The 17,669-nt window shown below is 32.9% G+C and overlaps 1 protein-coding gene and 1 long non-coding RNA gene across 3 annotated transcripts; one reads left to right on the top strand and one right to left on the bottom strand.

The window, feature by feature from the left end:
• Nucleotides 1-4,109: 4,109 nt before the first annotated feature.
• On the bottom strand, nt 4,110-5,956 carry LOC109163437 (cytosolic sulfotransferase 17-like). Its single transcript, XM_019312184.1, has 3 exons — nt 5,839-5,956; nt 4,884-5,240; nt 4,110-4,829 (listed from the first exon to the last, which is right to left on the bottom strand). The coding sequence occupies exons 2-3, from the start codon at nt 5,219-5,221 to the stop codon at nt 4,229-4,231; spliced, it is 939 nt and encodes a 312-aa protein (XP_019167729.1). The 5' UTR covers nt 5,222-5,240; nt 5,839-5,956; the 3' UTR covers nt 4,110-4,228.
• A 2,940-nt stretch (nt 5,957-8,896) lies between these two features.
• LOC109163441 lies at nt 8,897-11,257 on the top strand. Of its 2 annotated transcripts, XR_002051269.1 has the most exons (5): nt 8,897-9,424; nt 9,492-9,585; nt 9,688-9,733; nt 9,815-9,930; nt 11,103-11,257. It is a non-coding gene; the product is annotated as an uncharacterized LOC109163441 (long non-coding RNA). The 2 variants fall into 2 exon arrangements; XR_002051268.1 differs by lacking the exon at nt 11,103-11,257 and having other exon boundaries at nt 9,815-10,109.
• The last annotated feature ends 6,412 nt before the right edge of the window (nt 11,258-17,669 follow it).

Genomic DNA, 17,669 nt, shown 5'->3' with positions numbered 1-17,669 from the left:
TATATAAAGAGGAGAAATTAGATATAAAATAAATATAATTCTTACATAAATAATCTTTTTCAAATGAATAAGTTTTTGATGGAAATTTTCCACAAATATTGCCTAAGAAAAGCATTAGAGATTCATTTGTTCTTAAGTGGTCGTTGCTATTTTTAGAGAGGATTCATTTGTTCTTTCTCTCTTTACATTTCCTAAGAAAAGCACTTATACAACTAGGTTAGATTCGATCAACTGGAGAACAAGATCTAAGCAAGGAATCATTTCGACTTTGAAGTTGTAGCAATTATGCAATCGCTAACTCTGGAAGTCGACACGCAGGCCATGATGTTCCTAATCCATTTTTGGTTGAAACCGACTTTAGATAGAACAGAATGAATAAATGACCAGGATTGCCTATCATAGGTACGGTCTTTCTCAAGGTCAATTTTGATTGCCATCCACCCTTCCCTGCATGCATCTTTTGTTCGTTATTGAATTCAGCATTTCTTGATAAACCAGTGTTAATATCCAAAATCGTCCTCGACTATAGTGGTTTTTCTCAATTTCGTCCTAAACGACTTTGGTGACCTAATATCGTCCCAGACTTTTGTGTTTCGCTCAATTTAGTCCCAGACTTTTGTGTTTTTGCTCAATTTAGTCCCTCATTTGTTATTATGTCCATTTGGTGTTAAATAAATAGACAATTCAGTAATTTTAATATTGGCATCTCTTTACTCATAGACATGTGAACTGCGAAATCCTTTTTTTTTTTTACGAATTACTCCTAAAATTGCGAATATAAAATTTGATTTGCAGGTCCGGGAGTAATTCTGGGTGTAATTCGTACAAGAAAGAGGAATTTCGCACTTCACAAATTGAAAGTAAAGAGAGATCAATATTGACCTTACTGAATTGTCCCTTAATTTAACACCAATTTGACGGAATAACAAATGGAGGACTAAATTGAGCGAAACACAAAAGTCTGGGACGATATTAGGTCACCAAAGTCGTTTAGGACGAAATTGAGAAAAACCACTATAGTCGATGACGATTTTGGGTATTAACTCCAGTGTATTATCTGTTATTTGCCTCCCGGGAACGAAACTTGTTTGATGCGGACCAATCAATTTGCACATCACACTTTTGAGCCTTAGGTAAAAGGACTAATCACTAAACTTAACATACAATTTCGTTGCACCTCAGCACATTGATTTGTCTCGCAATAACGTCCTTGATTAGCAAAAGTAGGAAACAAATTCTAATTATACTCTTATATGAACATAGTAACAATAACACCACGCGGCTGGTGAAATTGAATGAAGTAGAAGATTATGTAAACAATTGTAGCCATATATAAGTATATATATAAAAGAGGAGGGTACTTAAATCTTGATCTTGATGAACCAAATATTGTGCTTTCGCTCGCAAAGCAATGGATCGTGTTGATAACATGTTATAATTAGAATGTCTGTTATCTCAAATACGATGGATCAAAAGGAATTGCAAAGAAAAATAAAGTAGATAACAGCTAAAAAAAAAACAAGAAAATCTGAAAATATTACGTTCATCTTTACCATTTCATTCCAAAACAAGATTACATATATACATGGTAATTGCCAATGACTTTTTGATTTAACGGCACGAAATGGCTCTCCCAAATGAAAAGTCATGAGTTTGATCCCTAGTGAGGGTAGTGTTGAGTATTTATATTTCAATATGTTGAGAAAATAGTTATGAACAGATACTATATTGTAATATAATATTTATAACACTTTCCTTTAATATAATACATTATTATAATTAATTCATCATTTGATCGTAAAGTTCTCAATTTATGAGTTTATTGTATTCTTTCAAAAGGCTGAACCCCAACCCTAAGGGCACATAATTTAATGGACCAAGATTGTCTCTGGAACTATCGAAAAAGTCATGCATGATGAGGACAATAATTTATCCATGCCGAATAAAATGTCTTGACAAAATTGACATTCAGACTTCAACATGACACGTGATGGTCCCCAATGAGTAAAAGTTTAGAGGTAAATAAATAGATTTTCAAAGATTTTAAAAAGTAAAAAAGGTTTTAGATTTCTTTTTAACTACAATATAATATTTCTATAATATCTGTTTAATATGATTATGCCAATATGCTTAATTAGGGTGTGACTCAAATTTGTGATCTTTCATTTAAAATGTTAACAGTGATGCCATCAAACCACATGAATGTAACTAATGTTGAAATCTTAAGTTGTTAGTTTAGAACAATTATTTAGAGTTCAATACATTGTAAAAAAACTTAAGTAATATCCAACTTGTCATTTTTGCTTCAAAAGTTAAATTCATCTTCAATTGAAATATATAAGTATAATGTATGTATCTATATATATATTTTTGGATCAAAAAGGGAGGGGAAGACCCCGAACAGAAGAGGCTAGGCTCTCTCCCTCACTCTACGAGCATTGACGAGATGAGAGTTGTACCCAACTTGTTATTGTACTGTCGAGGACCCCCTCCATTTCCGGTGGTGGCTTTCTGTGCTTACTCCACTCGTTTCCATGGCTTGCACCCAAATTTGCCAAATAGTCCACAATAGAGTATGTATCTATATATAGTTCTATACTGAGGTAAACAAATTTTAGTAGGTTTAGTGATTTTAACATATATGTAGTGATTTTGGGGAGTAAATGTAATAAAATTTTGTGAAACTACTTGGTTGTCCTGGATAACTCTTACAATATAAAATTTTCCGTTGAATATAATGAATTATGTTAGTAATCTCATTAAAACTATCACTTTGTAAATAAATAAAGAAATGAAAACAAATGAAACAATAATGTTAAAATTATGTTTATAATAAAGATATAATTCAAGGACTAAAATGCAATTTTAGTACAACGTACGACAGTTCATGAAAGTGAAATTTGTGTGGTTGGTAGTTTTAAACCAGATATGGCTAGACACACTCTTCATCATTGTTCCTCCAATCTATCCATCTGCACACTACACACCTCTCACGTGGTTAATTAGATTTTAGAACATCACCAATGAGGTTTACTGAATATATTGGTTTTAATTTGCCACGTTTTATCTTAAACTTTTAAATTTATCACCTGTTGTTTTCAATTCGACTTTCAAATTGTTACCATCCATAACGTACCCGTGGTCTAACTTAACCACACCCATGATCCTATATATCATTTACTTTTCCTCTATATATATATATATATATATATATATATATATATATATATATATATAAGGTCTGTTTCAATTCCCGTACAGATGTCATTCACCATTAGGTATGGAAGAATGAATCTCAATATGTTTAGAAATGCACAAGGCGTGGTGCATTTGTGCATTTTCCTACTGCTTTTCTGAACAAGTTGTGGTGCATTTATGCAACAATATAATGTACACCAAGTAACAATATTAAGTGAAACTAACGTTATCATTTGGTTCATGTATTTTTTGTATTTTGTGGTTATAAAATTCTGTATTTGAAATAAATTAGTAATTGTGTATTGTGTTATGAATTTCTGTGTTTTGTGTTGTGAAATTCAGTGCCTACGAACACAAATTATGTACGTAAATCAGATTTGAAAAATAAGTAAATATAGCATGTGTATGTCTCTAGTATTATTATTTTTTTATGTATTGTGCTATGAAATTCTGTATCTTACGAGTATGAGTTATGTAACTCGTCTTTTCAATCTAGTTGGGTGCATAATGCTATGTTACGTGTTTGTGTTGTAATTTTTTTTTTGTGTTCTGTGTTATGAAATTCTGTACCTTACGAGTATTAATTAATTGCTATGTGGATCCTGATCTATGATATAAATTGTTGTTGGATCTCAGCACTGCACTATGCTTACTAGCTAGTCAAGCACGCTTAACCGCAGAGTTCTATGTGTATCTGGTTGTCATATTGTACTTAAAACCAATTGGTGATAAGTAGGTGGACATTAACCATTTAACCACATCTCTCCATGGTAAGCTACAACGCCACGTCTCGAATCAAGCAGGGGCTGAACTCGACCGACGCCCAACAATTGCCTTATCAATATTACAAATATTATTATATTTGAATATAATTGCAAAATCCATAACCATGGAATGGTTACATATGCTACAAGCCAACGAAAACAACGAAATATAACAATTTAAACTCTCTACACACACCATAGAAGCAAAGAAACACACCAATTTCTATGCTCTTACATATGCCACACAAACAAATTAAAGAAACTAATTAAACCCCATAAGCAATACCGAAATTGTGAAATTTCTCTTTTGTGAGTGCATCAATTCTTTTAATACTCTCATCATTCAAGTACTTTTTATGGTCACCAACAATCGCTTCTCTAAACAAGGCCTTAGTAGCTATTGTCATCGTCCCAACAGTATGAGAATCCTCAGACTTGTTCACATCATGATTGCTCAAAACCTCAAAGCTGCAACTCCTCACTATCTCTTCCACTTTGTCATTATCCTCTTCACCAAAAGGACAACCCAAAAACTCAGCCAATCTTTTGACGTGAGTTTTTGTATCATCACTCTTTAGATCTTCATATGTAATAAAGAACACTTTATTAGGGTTCTTTAAACTCGCCATTTTATACCCCAACACATGGTCATAGTAAGATCCGAAAGGTACAATTCCCTGGCAAAATTTCTCTACAGCTTCTTCCAACCCCCACTCTCCCTCCTCGGCTACCTTCCACTTATTCACGAAATGCCAGAGTGAATTCAAGGTGTCCTTTGGGTTCCTGGCAACATAAACCACACGACAACCTGAGGATTCAAAGGTTTTTCCTAACAATTGATATGGAATATGGGTACTGAAAATGTTAGTTATGTCGCCAGGAACCCAAAGGTGGTCGGAAATTCCATAATTTCCAGTAGTGGTTTTAGCATTGGGTGGTGGCATGATGTAGGGTGGCGATCCTTCACTGAAGACTCGCATTTCAAGGAAAGGAACAAGATCGTGGGGGTTGTGTTTGGCTAGGGAATCAAGACAGGATGGATAGATGATTGAGTAAAGCAAAGATTTGAGCCATGTGGTGCCGGTTTTGGGAAATGAAGCCAAGATTACATCATTAGGGTTTGGGTTGAACTCGGCCAGGACTCGTTGAACTCCAGGGACCACAAGTGGCATGAACCAAAACCCATTGATTTGTTGCAATTGTTTACTTCCCCACCATTTCCCTTCTTCTACTACTGAGAAAGAATCTTGGTTCTCCATTTGCACAGCAACGAATCACCTGAGAACAATAATTTTGAAAAGAATTTTGTTATTGAACAACCTGTTACTAGAATACAATATAGAGTCCTAATATAAACGATTGAGTTTGTCCATCTATGATTAGGAATATGAGTTGTCTCAACTCAACTACTTCTCAATTTCGGGATGGGATTCATGGAGTGAAGTGAAATTAGCTGCTCACAAAGTCCATCAAAGATAAGGTTAGTCCTATAAAAAAGACTTTCTTCCTCTAGCTAAAATCAGCCACTTCTATCCCTCTTCCCGGTCGAGCATCCGATAGGAATAGGAGTGGAAGAGATTGGGTGTGGGCCATTATATATTGTATAGTGAAAGATGACTATAAATATATTGGTTGTATCCTAAATGTATGTGTAATCCTCAAAATCACTACCATGCCATCACCATCATTATGAATTTTGTCTTCTTTACTTTTATTTTCTGCCATTATTATTATTGTTTCTTGTTCTTGTTAATCTCAATAAATTAATATCAGAGCATTGTTGAGATGACCGACAAACTCAACATAAACCAATGTATGAATGCAATGCATGATTAAACAAATGGCATTAGAAAATTAAAGGGTGTTTAATTTATACCTGATATGACTTATCTGGCTGGAGTTTGCTCCTGCTACTGAAATATGCGAGAGAGAGGGATGGAAGATGATGGAAAAGCAATACAATAATAGAAAGAAAAGATGATGCTTGTTTTGATGCCCTATTTGTTGCATAGCCACATATATTTATAGCAATGGCATGCATCGGCACAGTAAAATGATAAGTATATTTTAGAGGTAAAATTTGTCATAATTTTAAGGGAAAATGACACTTTTTCCCCTGAATTATATGATTATAGCACATTTTCTCCCTGAGTTGTTCATGTAAGCACATTAGCCCCTCAATTATTTTAAAAGTGACAGTTTCTCCCCCTGATATATTAAATTGACATTTCTACGCTTAAAGTAAACATTTTATTTATTTTTCTTCTCCAACAAATTATTACTTATACGTAGGGCTAATCACAGTTCGATTTGAACTGAACCGGACACAATAGAAATCGAATTGAAAATTTTCAGTTATGACTTAGATCCAGAACCCAATATTTGGATTTCAGTTTATTAAAATTATGAATCGAAAAAATTGGATCCTGAACCGTGAACTGACAGTTCCAGATCCGGTTCGCGATTTTGAACCGTCTTTATTTTAAAATTTTTATTTATTTTTTATTTTTTAAATAGTCTAAATTCAACAATAAATGTATTTTTTTTCAGTTCGGAACATTAACCGGCCGTTCCGGTTCGTGATTTTAATAAACTCTATGTATCAGGTTTCGATTCTAAATTGTAATTGGAATATTTCAATTTAGTTGTTATAGTGTCTGTTCGGTTTGAACCGAATCGTGGTCATAATTTGTTGGATAAGAAAAATAAATAAAATATTTTAAGGGTAAAAATGTCCATTTAACATTTCAGGGGAAAAAATAGCCACTTAAATAATTCAGGGGGAAAAAGTGCTATAAGTATATAATTTAAGGGTAAAAATGCTATTTTCCCTATTTTTAAATTTAAATTAAAAAAAAATGAATGAAATAAAAATTGAGTAAATACAGTAAATTGTTTACTTATAATACTCGAAAACTTTAAAGAGTGCTTTATTTCCAATTCCAAATCATTTATTCCAAAGAAATTAATCCACATTATTTGAAATAAGATTTATTTTAAAAGATGTAATTTTTTTTAAAAAAATACCTAATAATTATAATTAGGATCGAGTGAGAGATTGCTTGATAGGAAAAATAACGACTTTAATTATTTAATTATGCCCGTATTGTAGACTCGGTCTTAAAATTATTACTCAAATCACTTTTTCGCCTTTAATTATTTGCAAATAGGCCACTAACAGAATCTATTGAATTTAACAGAAAATCTTGCATTGTAAAAATTGTCTTGGGCAACTGAGTATTTTCACATGCATCTCATGTATCGCTGCATATGCATTAAGGCATGAATTCAATGAGACATCAAAATAAGTAAGTTACATACAATAAATGGTGAAAAAACTATAACAAACTAGAATATTTGAAGTTATAGTTCAGTATCTCCTTAATCCTAAGTAATATCTGACTTGTCATTTTTGCTTCTAAAGTCAAATTCTTCTTCAATTAAAATACGTAAGTATTTATATTATGTTCTTCAATAAATAAATTTTAAGTTTCGTGGGTTTAGTGTATATGTGATGATCTCGATGGGGAAAAATAAGAAAATTTAATTTTGTGAAATTACTTGGCTGTCCTATATAATATTTATAATATAACATTTCTTGTTGAATATGATAAATTATGTTAATAATTTGATTAAAACTATCACTTTATAAATAATTAAAGAAAAGAAAATGAATAAGATAATTATTCAAAAAATAAGTTTACAATATCAATATAACTAGAGGACTAAAATGCTATTTTAATACAACTTCGACAATTCATGAAAGTGATATTTTTATAATTCCTCGTTTGGTTGGAAATTTTAGTGTGTACAATGGTTCATATAGCAGTGTGGACCAAAATTAAACACGGTGTCGTTTTTTTTAATGAAAAGAAACGGTACCTCTTCTGTATAATTAGTTCTGTTTGCATAATATATTTAGTTTCATTTTATACACATTGTAATTTCATTTCAGTACAACTATAGTTTCTTTTTGTTTCATCAATAGTTTCATTCGACATTATACATACATGCAATATAATAGTCTTATTACAATGAGAGATGTTATTGAATTTCATTTTATACACTTTAGTCTTATTACAACACCACTAAATTATAATTCAAATTCAACTACGGTTTCATTGGACAATATACACTCTAATATGTGGAACTGTTATTCAGTTTCATTTTATATACACTGTAGTTTCATTATAACACAACTAAAGTATTATTTTGATATAACTACAGTTTCATTTGACAATATACACTCAATATGTGAGACATGTTATTCAGGTTCTTTGTATACATATTGTATCTTCATTTCAGCAAAACTAAAGCATCATTTCAGTTCAACTACACAGTTCTATTTGACAATATATACTCAATATGTGAGACATGTTATTCAGTTTCATTTTATACATACTATAATTTCATTCCAACACAACTAAAATATTATTTTAATTCAATTACAGTTTCATTTGATAATATAAACACAATATGCGAGACAAGTTATTCAGTTTCATTTTAGATACACTGTAGTTTCATTTTGTTATAAACACACACAAAATACGAAATTTGTTAAATTTAACGATTAACATTTTTTACTTAAAGAAATGACGTTGTTTTCAAACTATTGTCTATCCAGCTGTGTGGACCATAGTCCACGGTAATAACCGTGTTTGGTTTGGAACAAAGAAATTATCATTAACCTGACAGCATGCACCCACTCTTCATCATTGTCCTTTCAAGTCTCTTCATTATTAGTTTTTTATTGTTTGGAGATATTGTCCTTCCAATTTATACATATGCACAATTGACAATGCGCACCTATCACGGGTTTCATTAGCAGAAAATTTCTCCCCCACAACACTGTTGGAAATCTCGCTATTTCCGTCTAACATTTCCGTCCAACCGTAAGTTGGTCGGTATTTTAATAAAAAATTCAACTTTCTATCGCAAAAGAAGGGTGGACGGAAAGTTGGTCGGAAGTTCCGTCCAACATTCGCGCGTTGGACGGAAAATCCGTTCAACATCCAGTGTTGGAAGGAAATTCTGTCCAACCTATAGTGTTGGTTGGTAAACTCAAATTGATTAATAGGTAGAAATTAAAAATGGTAAGAATTTTAATTTCTGTCCAACATATTATTGAACGGAAATTTAGGAAATAAATAAAAATAAAACCCTAGAGGTATAGTACCCTCCAAACACAGATCTAAGCTCTTCTCTATCTCTAAGCTCTGGCGATTGACGACGGCGGCAAGTTGGACTCCTCTCTCACATCGACAAAGGCGGCAAGTTGGACTCCTCTCTCACATCGACGAAGGCGGGTATCTCCAGACTCCAGCGATCGATGACGATGACGGCTTGAAATCCTCTCTCTATAGTCTACGAAAGTGGCATCAGCAGCGGCAGTGTTTGATGGAAATATTGGCGGCGTGAGCAGCGGCGACGGCACCAGCTCCGGCGTTGCTACGCTTCCTCAGGTACGTGCGGTTGCTGTCTTTCATTTATTTAACTACTCAAATTGTAATTTCAGTTTTAAATTTAAAGTTTATATATGTCAATGCCGTTCGAAATATGGTCGACCGCTCGCTGTCACCTCAACCGCTGCCAGTCACCGTCGCCACCATCTTCCACCTACATTGTGAGTTTTGATTTATTTTTTTGAATATTGTTTAAATTTAGTACCTGAACTCAACCCTATTTTGCTAACTTATCTATTTAATCGAATATTAAATTGGAAAAGATGGTCGTCGGAATGGAAGGCTAGAACGGCGTCTCCGATTGCTATGGTATGAATTCTTTTTCCCAGTTTACCAATCCATCTGTTTGTATCTGCATTCTGAATTTCTTGGCCTTAATATGAATTGCAGATGAGATTAGGGTTTAGAATACAGTGATGTTGATGACTATATTGCAAATTTTGAGCCTCTTATGTTTGAAGAAGTTAAAGCTCAGATTATTCAAGGGAAGAAGGATGATGAGGGAGGTAACTTTTTTAGGTTTGCTTTCTCTGTTTCCTTGTTAGTGGAGCTGATTTTGAGATTGGTGATTATAGGTGTGAGAGGTAGAGAGGAAATAGACCAAATTGTTGTTTAAATTGCTAGTTTTGACTTTGCCTATTGTGGCTAAGAATTGTAATTGGTGCAATGGAAGTTCTTTTTCGTATATGTCTAAATATGAATGTCCAAATGTGGAGCTATTTATTGATTGGCATTAGAGAGAATGATGATTTCAGTGAATGCATTTATTCTAGAAGGTTGCTATTCCCACCTTACTTGAAAGCGGACTTCTTGATGTTAATTATGATTATATTAAACCTGGATTCTAGTCATGGTTTACAGGAACACTATTCAATAAGAAAGAGTTTCTTATTTCTTTCCTCCTAATTCGACTACACATCAGGAAAATCTACCTCTATATGTTTGTTATATGTATTCTTTTGGGCATTATAGAAACAAAGTGGACTCAGGCTATTGTAGCCGAATGCAATGAACTCAATGGTTTTCACCTGCTAACGATTATATGTGCAGATGTGGAATCAATATTGCATAATGATCTATTGTTACTTTCAAGGTAGCTGTTCATCTGTATTTTACTCATTATCTTGTTTCCCTTGAAAGCCTCTTCTCCTATAAAGGTATATTTTTCATGTTGAAAAAACCAAGCCACTCTTATTGGGAAGTTTAGGGATTCAAGAAATATTTTTCATTCCGTGATTTTTTTGCCCTTTCTTTTTGGGTTTTGACAATTTTCTACTGTTGGAGGTTACAATATCTAATTTGTAGTGACTGTCCCTACTATTGCATTTTGCAGTTACAGGATATATTATTATTGATGAATGAATTGAATGTAATATTATTAGAATATATATATATATATATATATATATATATATATATATATATATATATATATATATATATATATATATAAAAGTTAGTTCTCTTATGCTGATGTTGTATCCATTAGTTCTCTTATCATTGCAAATAATACTTGATGAAATGTTTATCTTAGGTTGCTTATGATGATTTTGTTGATGCTGGATCATTTGCAGTTGCAAGAGAAAAAATACTTCTAAGTTTGTTTTTCCAAGTGTTGTTTATGTTTTTTGTATGATTTTTGCATTTTGAAATCTATCATGGTCTAATTTTGGTGAAGGTCTACATTTGATCAAAGTCATTGAAGAAGAAGGTTGTGGATGCTGCATTGATCAAAGCTATTGAAGTAGTGCCGGATTTGAAGGCTTATTTGGGTGCAGCATACTTAAGTAGTATCAATTAAGTAGTATATATTTTCATGACTTTTTTTTTATGAACATGACAATAATTTTTGTTGTAAAGAATTTTGATGTTTAAATATATTTTCAATTTGAAATTTAGTGTGTCCAATAATTTGTTGATGACATATAATTTATTTACAATAGATATAAATAAAATTTTGGTAATATAAAAATAATAAAAATATTCCATATGATTTAAGATTTTCCTACCAACAGTTGGAAGGAAAATTACAAAATATAATGTGAGTTTTCTGTCCAACATTGGTTGGAATTTCTGACCAACGCACATAATTGGATGGAATTTCCGACCAACGCACAAGGTTGGACGGAAATTCCCACGTTTTAAAAATGGTGGGGTACTTGCCGGAATTTCCGTCCAATTGTTGTTCGTTGGACGCTATTTCCGACCAAAAGTCATAGTTGGACGGAATTTCCGACGGAGGTTTTTCCGAACGTTCCTTTTGGTTGGAAATTCATTGAGAAAATGGGTTCATTGTTTTTCTTTGGCGTTTTATTTTTCACGCTTTTAGAGAGAAAATATACAATATGGCTTCATATATTACTTCCACATAGCATTCAAAAAAAAAAAATTACTTCCACATATTTTTATCATTTAAGGTATTTAAGTGCATCAATTTTAATGCTTTTAATAGCCTCAACATTGAGTGCGTACTTTTTTTTTTTTGGTAACCCTAGGTTGTCTTAAATCATCACCATCAATGAATTTTTGTTGGTTTTTGAAACCGTACAACGAAATGGGATTAGTTTTTTTCTTCCCAAATATTTAGGGATTAGGATCGATGGCAACAACAAAGAAAAAATCGTCCTTGTTAAAGCTTCTGGATCATATCCATAAGATATTTCTGAGTTAAGTTCAGTGAGACAAAATCATGGTAAAGTATGACAAAACAAACGTGTTTACAAATCTTATAACCCGATTTGTCATTATTGCAGGATTCGAGGCCACATTAGACCGAAATGCTTCTACTTCTACAAAGATCAAATGACTGAAAAATATATGCACAAGTATATTATTACACCATTTTCTAAGAAAATTTAGGTTAGGAAAACAGATTTTGTCTCTCAATCAATTTTTAAAGCATCTTAAGGATGCCAAAATAATAATTGGCAAACATGCTGATTAAGGATTGCAATTAAGAATAACAGGTAAATTTCTAATTTTATTTATTTTAATTGTTTTATCTAATAAAATTTGCTATTGTTTCAGGTTATTATAATTTGAATTATTCAAAGGTAGTTTAATTAATTAGGAATTCAAATTCTATTTTTTTTCTCTTCATTCGAATATTTATTATCCTGCCTAAAATCTTGTAACCAAAATTTTGAAAACTCCCAACTATTCTAAAATATGTCCCCTATTTTCTTTAAAAGAAAAAATTTAATTTTTTTTTCCCCAAAAATCTCGTTGTCTGATCTGTATCTGCTCCCCAAACCATCGATCTCAAAAATCAACGCTGCCTCGTGTCAACCGTCCAACAGCCAGTAACGATCGTTGCAATCATGTAAGATATATTAAATATAATATATCTATGTATGTATATATATATATATATATATATATATATATATATATATATATATAATTGAGAAGAAAGAGTGGGTAAGGAAATAATGTTTATTGTATTGCTTCATACAATAAGAGGACGAATTGAAATGCTTTGCAAACTAAACATATTTATACTGAAAGAAGAATAACTAAAATGCTAAATATATGCATCCACGTACAACTACAATCAAGGCCACACTCCATGTATTGAGTTGTTGTGTGGTTGTTTGGGATGTTTAGGAGGTGAAGAAGGGGGTATCTAGCTTGGGAAGAAGGTAGAATCCCAGCTCAAGGAAGAAATCTACAAAGGTATAACCCCATGGACTCCCAAAGCTATTTACTAGACTCTGTGAAGTCTATTTTGTGCTAGAAATGAGTAGAATGCTAGTTTATTGAAATGTTTGAGGTATTAAGTGATCTATTTTTGATCTATGATGTGTTGTTGATGTTTTGGAAGTGTTAGAATGTCTGAGATAAATCTTGCAGGTGAAAGAAACCATCTGGTGCACCAGTAGGATTCACGGGCCTAGCCAACGGCTCTCGGAGGAGGCCGTTGGCCAATCCCGTGAATGGCCGGCCCTAGGGGAGGGTCGTTGCCCTGAGCCGGGAGGAAGCTGGGCCAAGGGGGCGGAACTCGTAAAGTTCCGCCGAGGGCTCCGTTGATCATCATCTATGCAGTGGTCGGGCCCTTGTGGCTCAGCTACGTGTCGTTTCGGACCAGGAGTCGCGGGCCCTTGTGGATCGGAACCTCGGGGCCATCTTGACGGACGTTTAGACTTTGATTTCGTTGAATTTGGTGAAGAATTGAGCTCCTAGTGTTAGTTTTTGTGAAAGAATTTGCTACAGAAGTTGTTCCAGTGAATGAAAATGAGAAGTATCAGTGTTTGTTTATCTAATTGAAAAGCATGATATTATCTGATTGTTAAATAGAGAAGCATGAAAATTATTTGTTAAAGTTTTGTTAGAAAAACATGCCTAAAGTGTATTTTATGATTTATTAAGAATTTTGCCAAGTTCCTAAAAGTCGAAGTGTACAGAGCATGTCTATCTTGAATGTTAAATTACAGTGAGTGGGCATAAATTGAGTACTTTGAGTTCTAAGTGCATGTTAAATACTTGCTAAGTTTTGTTGAGAAGATGTGCCAAGTTATGATTTACAAGCATGATTTTAAGTGTTCTTTGAGAGTTCAGAGTAACTTGGAATTGAAGCATGTTTACAGTAAATTGCATTTTGAGCATATCATGTTTTAAAAGTGCATACGTGACCAACGTGAGGCTAAGTATTATCTTCCATGAACTCGTATCCATTTTGGAAAGTCATTATTTTGTCATAATGAGAATTTGTTGAGAAGTATGTGCATATTTGCATAAGTAAAGTGTTGCATGATTTGAGTTGTATGATTTATATCTATATGTATCTATTGTGAGGAAAAACTTGTTTTGGAGGACCGTTAGGACTATGTCCTTTTGGAAGAAAAGAGAAAGAAACGAACATTGTGATTCGATGTGAAGTAACGAGGTCGATATTCCCACGTTACTAGGTTGGAAACTTCCCGCCAGGCTTGGAATCCTGGTCAGGGGTGTGCACATTGATAGTTCGATACCTGATTCCACAGAGTTTGAGATTTGGAACCAAGAGAGTGGTTCTGTGGGCGAGAAGAGATATTGGTTGGCTAGACGCCGAGCCCAATAGGTTCATTCACATCATGGTGAAGTCCTACCTCGTCCACGAGTATTAAAAAAAAAAAACGAGTCATTGCGACTCTAAAGAAAGCGAGTCATTGAGACTCTAGAAAAGAAGAGCAAAGCGAGTCATTGCGACTCTAAGAAACCTCCACAGAAAAAGTATTCTTTTTACAAAAGAGTGTATATGTATGTATACCTATCTATACTTATACTATAGCATCATATTGTATGATTTTATGTCTTGCACGAGATTGCATGATTAGTATTTGATAGCATGAGATTGCTTATGAGTTATATGCCTTGCACGAGATTGCATGATTAGTATTTTATAGCATGAGGTTGCTTATGAGTTATATGTCTTGCACGAGATTGCAGGATTAGTATTTGATAGCATGAGGTTGCTTATGAGTTATATGCCTTACACGAGATTGCATGATTAGTATTTGATAGTATGAGATTGCTTATGAGTTATATGCCTAGCACGAGATTGCATGATTAGTATTTGATAGTATGAGATTGCTTATGAGTTATGTATATGCCTTGCACGAGATTGCATGATTAGTATTTTATAGTATGAGATTGTTTATGAGTTATATGTCTTGCACGAGATTGCTTGATTAGCATTTGATAACATAAGATTGCTTATGAGTTATATGTCTTGCACGAGATTGCATGATTAGTATTTTATAGCATGAGATTGATTATGAGTTATATGTCTTACACGAGATTGCATGATTAGTATTTGATAGCATGAGATTGCTTATGAGTTATATGTCTTGCACGAGATTGCATGATTAGTATTTGATAGCATGAGATTGCTTATGAGTTATATGCTTTGCACGAGATTGCATGATTAGTATTTGATAGCATGAGATTGTTAATGAGTTATATGTCTTGCACGAGATTGCATGTTTAGTAGTTGAAAAACATGAGATTATTGAGTACTTGAGAAAGCTTTGGATTCGTTTATAAGTTTGTTGAGGATGTGAAGAGTTGATTGTTGTATAAGCATGCCTATAGGTAAATTAGGTTGCAAACATCTAGAAGTAAATGCCAAAGTATGGTTTAACCGTTTAAGTGATTAAGTGTTTGATCTAAGAGTGTGAAACAAATATTTTCCAAAAGTATATACTGTACTACTTTACAGGGTTGAGTGCAGTTATACTTAGCTTCGTGCTAACAGGTTTGTTTTCTACTTGTTGTTTGTTAACCCCTTTCAGGTGGGCCCAGTGCATGAGAGAGTACGAGTTAGACTAGACTAGCATAGTAGCTGTTGTAGTCTAAACTCTTGATGTTATTTCTTTTGAGATTTGTAGTTGACTACCTTGTTTTGATGGTGCTAGACACCGGGGTCTTATCCCCTAGTCTGATTGATGATAGTAGACTTTAATGATTTAGTTGTTTATCCTTAGCCTGTGCAATCACCGTGAATGGTGATTGTGGCGGTGACACCTCTATATAGTTGTCTTAGTAAGTTTATTCCGCTGCCTTAGTTTATCTTTCGAGGTTAAGTTTGTTAATTAAGTTTAAGAAAAGTGGGGTGTTACAACTAGGCTAACGAAAGGCCAAATTACAACAATTTTAACCAATTTAGTCATCGACTATAGTGTTTTTTTCGATTTAGTCATTGATTGTAACAGTCGATGAGTCAATTATAGTTTGGTAATTTTTTCTCTATTAGTATCTATTTAGTCATCGACTATATATATAGTAGTTTTACCCAATTTAATTTAGTCATCGACTATAGTTATTTTTCTCGATTTAGTCTTTGATTCTAACCGTCGATGACTCAATAATTATCCATCTTTACATATCATCGATCCCCCGATATCCAAAATTGTTTAAGACGTTTAAATTGAGTATTAACTCACTTTTTCTATTTGACTTTAAATTGAGTATTAACTCACTTTTTCTATTTGACTTTACAAGTAACAAGCGCAATTTGCAAAACTACAAGTGCATTTAATGATATGTAAAATGCACTCAATTCAAGAAGATTATACTTGTAAATATCAAAAAATACATTGGATAATATTGCAAAGTGTACTCAAAGTTTAAGATAATTATTAAATTACCACCATGTTTAATTCCTCTTACTTCAGAGTCATTGATATTCCAAAATCAACCAATAAAAAGGGTCTCTGATCAATTTTTTCATAGGCACCAATTCTCATCACTTGAACATGCCCACACACATACATATACATATAAGAGTTAATTACCAAAATGGTCCCTTGACTATAGTGAAATTACCAATTTGGTCCTTGACTATTTTTTTAACCAATTAAGTCCCTCAACTTTAAAAATTTTAACCAATTTGGTCCTCCGTTAGTTTGACCGTTAGTCAACAGTTAACTTGGGACCAAATTGGTAATTTTTCTATAGTCAAGGGACCATTTTGGTAATTAACTTTAGGGGTGGGCAATTCGGTTTAGTTTTCTCGAATCGAACCGTACCGAACCGAATCGAAGTAATATACCGAACAACCGAACGATATTGAATTCTTGTATACCGAACGGTTCAATAAAAAACCCGATCCAATTTGAATTGTTCGGTAAAAAATTGAATTGAACCGAATACAGTTTGATTTTTTTAAAAATATAATACTAATAATAATAATAATAATAATAATAATAATAATAATAATAATAATAATAAATAAATAAATAAATAAATAAATAAAAAGTAAATCCAAGTCCCTTACTGCTTGCTCTGTCGTTCAGCTCATATTTTCACGGGTATCTCTCGTAAATGTTTTATTTGATTTCTTTATGGTTTGTTATCAAAAGTTCTATATTATGTGTTATGATGTTTACATAGTCTATATCCAAAGTCTAATATAAAAATTCAATATCGTTCGGTTGTTTGGTATATTATTTCGGTTCTGTTCAGTGCGGTTCGATTCGAGAAAACTAAACCGAATTGTCCACCCCTAAAGTTAATTACCAAAATGGTCCCTTGGCTATAGCAAAATTACCAATTTGGTCCCAAGTTAACCGTTGACTAACGGTCAAACTAACGGAGGACCAAATTGGTTAAATTTTTTAAAGTTGAGGAACTTAATTGGTTAAAAAAATAGTCAAGGACCAAATTGGTAATTTCGCTATAGTCAAGGGACCATTTTGGTAATTAACTCTACATATAATTTGTTAAAAGTATTTTGATCACATTATTACATGCTCTCTGCACCTTA

This window comes from Ipomoea nil, unplaced genomic scaffold (assembly GCF_001879475.1).
Source record: "Ipomoea nil cultivar Tokyo-kokei standard unplaced genomic scaffold, Asagao_1.1 scaffold3025, whole genome shotgun sequence".
NCBI classification, from domain to species: domain Eukaryota; kingdom Viridiplantae; phylum Streptophyta; class Magnoliopsida; order Solanales; family Convolvulaceae; genus Ipomoea; species Ipomoea nil.
This window is presented reverse-complemented; position numbering and strand designations above follow the sequence as displayed.